Here is an 11,776-nt window from a genome sequence, read left to right as displayed (position 1 = left end):
TACTCAAAAAGACTAACACAGGTAACCTGAACCTGAAGGCTATGTTGGTCTTTAAAACAAAGAAAAAAAATCTGCTGTGTGAACACAAAAAACAAAGAAAAATAATTTTATTAGAGACACTTTTGCAGTATTTACATATACATGTCATTTCATACAAAAACAGCTGTTTAAAATAAATACTGCAAATCTGTGAGTATGTACACGTCAAATATTCCTAAATTATACCTATACAAAAGATGCAACTAGACTCAGGGTTGAGAGATTTGAGCATGGTTGTGTGTATGGCTCTGTGAACACGGTCGTAAACTGTAGAAGGATGCTGAAGGCTTCTCTCTCCAACTCCCATACATAATGTACAGTTGAGCTGTCAAACAAAGAACAGTGTATGAGGGGATAGTCAAGCTGATGTGGCAAACTTCAGCCTGACTGGGCCTCAGGGAAGAGGGAGGAGCCGGTCTAAGACTGCACCACTGAACAACCAGCACTGCACTCAGTTAAGATGTACAAGTAGCAAACAAAACAGAAAAGCCTCACATCCACCGTTACCAACCTACAGTCTTGAGTCTCGCTCAAGGATTCGAGTCCATCCCATTCTCAACCAGATCTGTGGGATTACCTCCTCTCCTGTAGTGTGGAGGCCATGAGAAAGAGGAGGAGCAAAGAAGGCGGGTGTCTCACGAAGGACAGGAAGGGAGAGACAGACGAGACAGACAGAAGACACAAAGGTCATCGGCGTGAGACAAAGGCTGGAGGTCACCGGCTAACGTCACGGTTGATGTAGGAGGAACGTTGGCCCTCTTGAAGAGAGGAGAAAAAGGCGTGGTGCAGGCAGGAGGAGAGAGAGAGTCGCTGCTCTGGCTCAAACTCCAACATCCCGTCCAACAGGTCAAACAGCTGGTGGTGGTCAGACACTTCAGACAGCACATATCTCTTTGGGGACAGAAAGAGAGAGGGAGGGAGGGAGAAAAGTCTTACACACTAATGACAATGCTAGCATCTTATACACTTTTAGTTCACACTAAAGATGCTTTTTTAGCAGAACTAAAACCACTCACTATGACCCATTAGAAGCTGGAATTTTAAAGTTGCTGGATGTGTTTTTGACCTGCTTTGAACTCTCAAACACGCACTGCTGTTGCTGTTCGCATCCTTATAGTGTGTGTGTGTGTGTGTGTGTGTGTGTGTGTGTGTGTGTGTGTGTGTGTGTGTGTGTATATATACGCACACGTAGAGGTTTACAGTTCTCACGGACATATCTTCCTGCTGAGGAATTCTCATTCCAATCCAACCTCCCTCGGTAAAAGTACTTCTGCTTCCTGCAGGACAACATTAAGCATCACACACATACCCCCTACATCACATACACCCTTCCCACATTAAACACACACAATCCGACACACACACCCTGCCTACATCTCACACACACACACACGCACACACACGCATACACACATACTTATCCTTGAACTGTAACTATAACACACTAATGAGCTGCAAATCAGGGTCAGGGCTAACCCAGAACATCAGGGTCAGGGTTAACCCAGAACATTAGTTTCCTTTTACTTTCTTACTGGTGTTTTTATTGTATGTTAAATAAAGAAAATAAATGTCGATGTGACTAGGACTGTCTATGTATATGTGTGTGTGTGTGTGTGAGAGAGAGAGGGAAGGGGACCTGGTCTTGCGGATCATTTTGGAGGGAATCGGTCCTTGTACTCTCTCCATCATGGCCAAGTGCTCCATGTTATCATGTGTCTGAAAACAAGGAAATACTGAAAGTTAAACACACACACACCTCCACCACAAACACCAATGGATATACCACAAACACATACATACACGCACATGCACACACACACACACACACACACACACACACACACACACACACACACACACACACACACGATAAACAAACATGAAAAGCTCAAGGACAGACATGACGACCACCTTGAACACAAGCACTGGCAAGGACACACACAAACACACAATCATGTTTAAACATGTTTGAAGGTCACAGACATGTTCAAATGCATATGAAGGACACATATGGGCCAGTAGTGCAATTGCGTTTAAAATTTTTATTTGATATTTAATACACAGCTTCTTCATTAAGTTATGCAGCTGTACTGCCAATTATGCTCCTTCTTGCACAGACATGGGTTTGCAAGCCAAATTCTTATATATTCTGCTAAATGCCGTAAATGTAAATATATTCTGGACATATTAAATGCTACTTAAATGTAACAGATTTAGCACCATCCTGAGTATGTAGGCATGTGGTACTCCTGTGACAGGGTTAAAACGTTACATGCCGAATGAATGTTACCTAACTCACTCAACTACCTCACCTCACTCAGCTACCTGACCTAAGATAACTCACCTCAACTAACTCCCCTAACTCAGCTAACTCACCTCACTAAACTCTCTCACTTATCTGACCTCACTCACCTCAATCAGCTAACACGCCTCACCTAACAGACCTCACTCAGCTAACTCACGTCACCCTGCTAACTTAGTTGCAACCGAGTTCCAGTGTTAATGTTAAACAATATTAATGTTAAGTCCTGTTAAACTGAAAATGTTTATATTCAAAGTGCTGCAGACATCCAAGTAATTAGAAAATGCAAAATACTGTCTGTATTTGAAAGAGCCTAGATTAGTGCTATGTAGTAGTAATATGTAGTAACAGTAGTATTATGTAGTAGTAATATGTAGTTGTAGTAGTAGGAGTAGTAGTAGTAGTAGTAGTAGTAGTATTTAGAAGGCTATTCTGAACACAACCACTGCACACTCATCCTGTAGTAATCATCGCTTTCATCACTGAAGAGACAAATGTTTTGTCCCATTGATAAATCCTATTTGGACAGGATTAAAGTATCAAGATTCATAAAATATGAAGCAAAAGCATTCTGCATCCTATTAGTAAATTAGTGAATTTCCAGCATTTTCCATCCACACAGGATTATGATTAGGGTTTACTGGGTTAGGATTAGGGTTAGGGTTTACAGGGATAGGGTTTACAGGGATAGGGCTTACAGGGATAGGGCTTACAGGGATAGGGCTTACAGGGATAGGGCTTACAGGGATAGGGCTTACAGGGATAGGGCTTACAGGGATAGGGCTAGCAACAGGCTAAGAGTTTGAGATAGGTTTACTGGGTTAGCGTTATGGTTTGAGATAGGGATAAGGTTTACTGGGTTAGAGTTAGAGATAGGGTTAGGGTTTACTGGGTTAGGGTTGGGGAGAGAAGCTGCCTGATCTGAATGGTGTTTTACGTTCATCCCACAGGCTGTGTAAAGCAGCTCCTCCGCACCCTGCACATTACCTGGAAAAGTGTGAATCCCAGATAGTACTCCAGCAGAATGCAGCCAATACTCCAGACATCACAAGGCTGACTCCAGCCAAGCTCTGCTCACATACAACATGGCCAAAGGTGAGGAGCAACGACAGACATCTTACTGTTCTACACCACCTATTACCCCCTCCCCCATCTCCACCACACCACACGCCCCATAACTGATCTTACCCAGAATGACCTCCGGGGCCCGATAGTGTCTGGTGGAGACGATGGCACTGTGGTGTTCATGGTCAAAGGTGGCACTGCCAAAGTCTACCACTCTCACAGCTGTGTTCTTCAAAACACGCTCCTGCCGCTTCTGCACACACACACACACACACACACACACACACACACACACACACACATATATACACATATACATATATATACACACACACACACATATATATACATATACATACACACGCGCACACGCACACACACACCCCCATGTATGTACATATGTATACACACAAATGCATGCTTATACATGCACACAGACATACAGGCAAACCACACACATGCATATATACTCACACATGCAAATACACAAATATTCCACTGCATGTATACATATATACACACACACCCACTCAATAAGATACGCTAAGCACATACACACAGGCACTACAGGACTTTTTCCTGTACATCTCTATCTAACGGTAGCCCTCTGACCTTTTCTGCGTTGTAGAATGTGCTAAACTCAGAGTTGACGAAAAGGATGTTCTCTGGCTTCAGGTCTGTGTGCGTCAGCTTGTTGTCATGGAGAACTGTGATGCAAAAGGAAATTTCTGGTGATGACAACAGATAAGGTAGCTTCCCTGCATGGTGCAGCTACACAAACCCCGAGACACACTCATCCTTACTGTAAACACTGACCCCTTCTGTCCACAGTTGGATTTGACACAGGGCCGTGTTTGCTCAGGGCGCTGGATATGAAACATCTGAAAGCTCCAGAGTCCAGCAGCCAAAACCCAGACGACTCTTATCTCACACGTCAGCACTACACGATTCTGACCTTACAAATGAAGCTTGATCTTATACCTACTGGAATTCCAGGAGTCCAAGCGCATACCTGCTGGACCTATAGTCGTGGCCAAAAGTTTTGAGACAGACAAAAATTTTGGTTTTCACAAAATTTACTGCCTCAGTTTTTTTTAGATCCTTTTGTCAGATGTATATATGGTATAGTGAAGTACAATTATAAGCATTTAATAAGTGTTTTAACGTTTTATTGACAAATACATCCAGTGACATGGTGCTCCGTCATGCTGGAAAAAGCATTGTTCATCACCAAATTGCTCCTGGATTGCTGGGAGAAGTTGCTCTTGGAGGATGGTTTAATACCATTCCTTATTCCTGGCAAAACTTTGAGCAAACCCAGGAGGAGAAGCAACCCCAGGTCTCTGGATGCCTCACTGTTGGATTGACATTGGACTCAACTTTCTTCTCCGGACAATCATTTTTCCAGATGCCCCAAAAAGTGAAGGGGGCTTCATCAGAGAAAATAACTTTACAACAGTCTAATCCCTATACCTCTTGCAGAATGTCAGTCTGTCCTTGATGTTTTTCTTGGAGAGAAGTGGCTTCTTTGCTGCCCTTCCTGTCACCAAGCCATCCTCCAAAAGCCTTCACCTCACTATGTGTGCAGATACACTCACATCTGCCTTCTGCCATTCCTGAGCAAGCTCTGCACTGGTGGTGACCCGATCCCATTGCTGCATCCTCTTTAGGAGACGGTCCTGGTTCTTGCTTGACTTTCTTGAGTGCCATGAAGCCTTCTTCACTGCAATTGAACCTCTCTCCTTGAAGTTCTTGATGATTCCATAAATGGTTTAATTAAATCAGCGGCCTTGTCCTTGTTAACACTTTCTTCCGAGCTAACGAGAAGATCACTGAAATGATGTTAGCAGGCCATTTTGTGGCAGGGCTGAAACGCAGTGGCTGGAATGCAGTAATATTTGTGATTAAAATAATTTTCATGGCAAGGAATGATTTTGCAATTAATTGCAATTCATCTGATCACTCTTCACAGTCTAGAATTAATACAAATTGCCACCATAAAAACTGAAGCAGCAAACTGTGAAAACCAAAATTTGTGTTGAAAAACTGAAGCAGCAAACTGTGAAAACCAAATTTTCTCAAAACATTTGGACACAACTACGCAGAGCATGTGAGAGCATACTTACATTTAACAGCACTGCATATCTGGTAGGCCATGTGACGCAGCTGATTGAGAGGGTATGGCAGGTAGTCATTCTCCTTCATAAAGTCGAAAGTGCTGAGGGCCAGGAGCTCGAAGCTGATGCACACGTGACCATGATAATCAAATGAGTCAAACATCTGCACACACAGACTGAGACAAACAGCAAGAGACACAGTGCACACAAGATTAGACAATGCCACATAAGTTATAACACATTCTAGAGCTGTGCAGCAGGGACAGATTAAGGTGGAACTGAAAGCTGGGTGTGGCTAAGAGCTGGGCGTGGCTGGGACTGAACATACTATTTGTTTTCTGGATCTTTCTCTTTTATCTTCTCCAGGACATTGATCTCCAGACGAGCTGCCTCTTTATACTTCTCCACATTCTTTATAATCTTCAGTGCAACACGAGATTCTCCCCTACACACACAACCATTTACCAATGTCAGACAAAACCATCCCTTAGATAAAATCAGATAGAAGATCAGTCAGTGAGTTGGAGAAATGAACAGCAGGGGTAAGGTGTGTGTGTGTGTGTGTGTGTTGGAACTGACCTGTGATGGTCGATGCACTGCACCACTTTACCAAAGGTACCCTCTCCCAGCAAGCTCACAATCTCATCTGCACAGGACGGACACGCACACACACCCACACACACGCAGGTGCACACATGCAGATGCATGCACGCACACATGCACACATCAGAGAATACATTAATGAAGTGGACCTGAATCCTGACAACATCATGAAAAATAAACATCTGGGGAAATTATCTGAACTCTATTATACTACGCAACACCATGTACCTACACATGCCAACACTACTGACATGTTCTATACAGTAACTCTACGTACATACACTACGTGCCAACACTACTGACATGCTCTATACGCTATCACTACGTACCCACAACTACATGCCAACACTACTGAAATGAGCCCTATATGGTAACACTATGTATACACTACATGCTAACACTACTAACACACCCTACATGCTAATAGTACTGACACATTCTACCTGCTAAAGCACTACTGACATACATTACATGGTAACACTAATGTCACAGCCGGCATGCAAAGACTAGAGACACTCCTTATATGTGAAAACTACTGTCTACATGGTAACATGCATGAAGGCCAGTATGCGTGTTAGGTGGGTGAGCAAGTGTTAGCTACTGTGTGAGGAGAGAGAGGCCTACTCCCACACACATCTGTCCTGTAGCACGTCTCCTGCTCGGTACACCAGGTGACCCTCCTCGTCATCTTGTACAGCTGATGCCCGCATCTGACTGTGACCCTGCTGGGCCGAGACACCCACACAGACCAAAAACACAAATAAAGTAATTAAGAAAAGTTTACAGAAAAATGTTTGCCCTGTCAGTGAGAGTTCACTGGTTTGAGCAACAACAAGGCCATCTGTAGCCCGGAGTCTGAGGGAACAAACTGGCACTGCTCTTTGGGTAGGAGGGACATCATTACACTACCCTGTCAGTCACGGCAACACTAGCCAGTGGTGGAGGTCTGTCACCGTAACACCAGACTGTTGTGGAGGTCTGCGTTTGTGCTTGCTGACGAGGGAAGAATGCACTGAGCAGCCCTTTACCACAGCATGGGTGGCAGGATGGAAGATGCAGTGCCTCTCTTAGGAAGCAGGTGTACTGCACACTCCACGCTTGGGAGTTGTCACGTGACAGGGGAGGCGGGAATTGGGAGAATTGGGAGAATAACTGGGAAAATTTTTTTGAATAAACAGTCACAAAAAAACAATGCATTTCAGTACCAAGATAGGGTTCCACATAGTGAAAATCCAACACAAACCAAACATCTTATATGAAAGAAAGTGAGGGAGATACAGCTGTTATATAGTGTTAAACGTTCTGCATTAGCTTTTCTTCACGGTGATGAAGGAAGGTGACAGAGAGGGAGGGACATTCAAGCAAAACAGTCAGACTGGTACATTAGAGCACAGAAATGATCATACAGTACTGAACAGGAGAGCCTGTGAGCAGAAACAGAAGGAGCTACTCACAGACAGGCAGAAACAGAGGCAGCCCAAGAAACCCCCACACATGGAGTACACGGTCGTCTCCCCCATTTCCCCAACCCACACATTTCCAACTGAGTGAGACAGACAAGGGAAGGAAGAGAGCAGCACTAGCGGGAAAGACGGAGAGAGACAGAGAGAGAGAGAGAGAGAGAGAGAAACACAAAGAGAAACAGAAAGAAAGAGATAAAAAAGAGAGAGATGTCACAGAGAAGGTGAAGGGGGCAGTGAGGTCTAGAGGAGGATTGGGAGAGCTGTGGCTTCTAATTTTAAACACCCACAACCTCCTGGGAAAATCCAGACACCAGTCGATGTTCTGTGAGCTGCGGTCCAGAGATCTTGTTACCTCACTGGGTTTCTCTTACCTTCTTAAGCATCTCTCTTTTACACACACACACACACACACACACACACACACACACACACACACACGCAATCGCGCACACGCACTCGCGCACACGCACTCCTGACTCTCTCGCACACACACGGCTTTCATACACACACTAAACTCACAGACCCGCCCAACTCTCTTTCACAAAAACCACACACCAACACACTTCTCCCTAATCTCACAAATGTATACACACACTTGATGCTCTCCAACACACCAGACTCACACATAAACCCACATATTCTCAATGCTCACACACAAACAACACATACTTGACCCTCCCTCTCTCTCTCTCACACACACACACACAGCACTCTATTTATCAAAAACACACATTACAAATACACAAGCAAAATTCAGCCATGTACTTTGTTAAATGTTATACAAATACACATTCATCTGCATGCCTCATTTTCCAGGTTGGGGTTCCATAATAGAAACACACGCACACAAACTGCACTCAGTGTAGCTCAGTGTAAGTGCATAGGAGAGTTAGCACAAAATGTGCAACAGCATGCTTGTTAAAAGTGAGATAAATGACCATTCAGATAATAACTGTGCTATTGTATCCTGCAACCACTCTATATGTGCTACATGTACATTTGAGCTTGAGGAAGGTGCTATATAAATTAAAATTATTATTATTATTATATTATTATTATTATTATTATTATTATTATTAACACAGCCACTAAAATCAGTACCATTAAAGGATGAATCTTCATCAGCCATTCCTCCTCATACGTCACTGTGAGAGATCTCTATTAGTAATCAGCTTTACACTGGAGAAACCGAGAGGCTTGCTGATGGTTTTGTTGAACACCTCCAGACCATCAGAATTAAGGATTTGTCGTTTCGAGGGTCCAGGTATTTTAATACTAATGGACACTTAATATCCGTTTGCATTGCTAGTTGTAGCTATGGCAACATGAGGAAACAAAGAAAAATAACTGACATACACTCTTGGAACTTTAGAACCCCATGGAATGAATGTTATGATATAAACATCTAATTTTTCATATGGAAATTCAGAGCTCTGAAGGACGTCTGCCTAGAACATCCTGTTTCTCTGGAAACTGTGCGTACCTTGCTACATTTTTTAATATATCTAGTGAGAGGAAGGTAGAAAATAAAAAGAAAGTGAGATGATACTGAGTATCCTGCAGAGAGAGGATTTACTGAGGAAGACGAGGACTAAAAGGGTTAGAGGAGTTAGTGAGGAAGAGGAGGACTAAAAGGTTCTCACCGATGATGAAGGCTGGCTCTGGCTGCGGGAGCGCCTTCTAGAGCGCCTTCTTGTCCTGGTTCTCCTGGGTCTGCGTCTGTGTCCTGGTCTGCTTCCTCGCTCCCAACGCTCCCCTCGGTGGTCAGGCTCACGGCCATAGTCATGGAAACGGCAGGTGAAGCTACTGCGGGTGTAGTAGCTGCTCATCATGCCTCGATCCAAACAGCTGTACTGCAACCACTCATCGCCATAATAATGCCGTTCAGGAAGCCTGCAGTCAGCAGTGCGCACACACGACACCCAGACACAAGCGCACGCACACAGTTATACCCATAACACTTTCCAGGAGTTTGGACAGTAGCAGTGAAACATATATGAGATAAATACCACTGAACCTAAAATTTCCATCATGAAAGTAGTTACACTGTTCAGCCACAGTCAACTTAGATGGTGCATAATCATTCAAAACCATTTTATCCACATCTAATGCGAGATGACAAATTTCCTGCATTACCAACAGACAAGCAGGTAAGGTATTCATCATCGAAGTCATTAGCAGTGAAAGTCACTATTGTTCTATCTGTAGTTAAAACCATCCTGAGTGAAGTTCACAGGGAGACACCTAAGAGAAGGTGGATGTGCCTGTGCATGTGTAACTACACACATGCGTACACAGCACACACACACACACACACACACACACACACACACACACCTCTTGGACTGCTGGTAGCTGTTTTCTCTTGGCTCCTGCCACTCTCTCTGAGCTCTGTGCTCCCAGCTGGCACTCCTGTCCCGCCGATATCCTGGTGACACAGATCGGGGCCGAGTCCTCCAATTGTACCGGCGCTTACAGTTTCCATATTGGTGCCAGTAACTTCCATGACCGCTCCGCTCAGGAGACGGGTAACGAAGAGAGTAAGGCATCTACCAAAGGGAGCAGAATGATCACACATATTTGTCTATAAAGAGATCACTCTTTGGAAACGTGCTGTTGATATAACACCACCAGGCATTTCGAAGGTCTACCACAACACAGGTGGAAAGGACAGAGAAACTGAGATCTGCTTATGTTCAGGTTCAAACACAAAGTGAGACATAGATAATTGTTTTTTACTGCAGAGTTCTACCAAATAACACTATCAATTAGTTCTATCTAACACTGTATGTATGGGTGTACGGGGTATGTATGGATGTAGGTTTTCAGTCATCCAGATCTTGATAGTCTTAAGTGGTTGAGTTGAAAGTAACTGGACTTCTTTTTGGTTCATGAAGACGTTTCACCTCTCATCTGAAAGGCTTCCTATCAGCTTGTAGAGCTGAAGGAGTCCCAGATATGTTAGCTCTAGCGGGGAAATCTGAAGGCTTCTCCCGCAAACATTAGCTGGCTAAAATGTCAGCCTTGCACATTTCATTAGCCACTTAGCTAGCTACATAACAACCTACCTATCGGCTACCTCGCTAACCATCCATGAAGATAGCATTAGCAATTTTATACGAAACAAGGAGCGTTACCCAACTACCTAAGCTTTCGATAAACAGACAAACCCAAATGCACTAAATCGTGAGCGGAGATATTAAAGACCTTTGATTTGCCACTGTGTAAGAAAAGCGATAGCTAGCTAGTTTGCTATATAAATAAACTTGCCTTACCTCTAGTTTATTCACTTCCTTGAATAGTAACGACACAACACGAGCTAGGCTAGCTAACAGCTAACTGCAACTGCTGACTGAAAGCTAAAAAGTTAAAGCTGAAAACCGGCGTCTTGTGATGGGTGTGAACATGTTGAATCACTTTTACTCTGCCTTTGTCGTAACAGATTAACCTACCTAACGCTAGCTAGCGTTTAAACCGGACGTTTAACTATGTCAAAGAACTAATTAATTATTGATAAACAGCTAGGTTAGCTACCATCAATACAGGGAGCTATTCGGTGAATCCTCCTAGCTAGCGATAGCACAGCCCGTCGGTGACTTGGGCAAAGATTGCAAAGGTCTGGAGAATTGGCTTAATCTTCAATTTGAAGGACTTCCTTTACCGTTTTAGCAGCGAGGCCTGTACGCTTATCCCAAAGGAAATCCGTGCTGACGTTTTTCTCTGCAGCTCTTTGAGTTAAACGTCTTGCTAAGTAGCGTTAGCTAAATAAACGCCTCTCCTCCAGGATGTGCATCTACTTCACTTCTAACGATAGCCCCGCTTACAGAAGAGCTCACAGACCTCCCGGAATGGCCATTTTGCTAAGCATTAGTGTAGAACACAGTTGTTAAAGTTATAATCCTTTAAAGTTTATTTATATTTTTATATCAGTTATTGATTAATACCTTATGTATAATAAGTAATTTAAAAACCTTTATTGCTGAAAAACATATAAGTAGCTTAAGGGAAAAATATACAGCTATACAATGTTTAAGGGATACATATATAGTGGTGAAGTCCCGACGACGCCCAGCAGTCGCAGGAGTACCTAATGTAGCCTGGTAGATTGGAGGACTGGGGACATTCTAAAGGTTAGAGCTGTCCCTGTTTATGATTAAGTTCAAAGATAACGGGTGCTTCTAAGAGTT

The 11,776-nt window shown here is 43.5% G+C and overlaps 1 protein-coding gene across 4 annotated transcripts; it reads right to left on the bottom strand.

Annotated features, from left to right (window-relative positions):
- Positions 1-92: 92 nt before the first annotated feature.
- On the bottom strand, positions 93-11,443 carry clk2b (CDC-like kinase 2b). 4 transcript variants are annotated; one of them, XM_035531174.2, is made up of 13 exons: positions 11,251-11,442; positions 9,927-10,138; positions 9,233-9,482; positions 6,761-6,851; positions 6,103-6,169; positions 5,852-5,968; positions 5,533-5,699; positions 4,019-4,113; positions 3,530-3,659; positions 3,329-3,411; positions 1,676-1,755; positions 1,226-1,316; positions 93-930 (listed from the first exon to the last, which is right to left on the bottom strand). In XM_035531174.2, the coding sequence occupies exons 2-13, from the start codon at positions 10,136-10,138 to the stop codon at positions 754-756; spliced, it is 1,560 nt and encodes a 519-aa protein (XP_035387067.1). In that variant the 5' UTR covers positions 11,251-11,442; the 3' UTR covers positions 93-753. The 4 variants fall into 4 exon arrangements, with proteins under 4 accessions (XP_035387067.1, XP_035387069.1, XP_035387068.1 ...); XM_035531176.2 differs by having other exon boundaries at positions 6,761-6,848; XM_035531175.2 differs by lacking the exon at positions 11,251-11,442 and adding an exon at positions 10,865-11,208.
- Between the last annotated feature and the right edge of the window lie 333 nt (positions 11,444-11,776).

Source organism: Electrophorus electricus, chromosome 14 (genome assembly GCF_041902795.1).
Source record: "Electrophorus electricus isolate QZ-2024a chromosome 14, ASM4190279v1, whole genome shotgun sequence".
NCBI classification, from domain to species: Eukaryota; Metazoa; Chordata; class Actinopteri; order Gymnotiformes; family Gymnotidae; genus Electrophorus; species Electrophorus electricus.
Note: the sequence above shows the minus strand (reverse complement) of the source record. Positions and strands in the feature narration are given on the sequence as shown.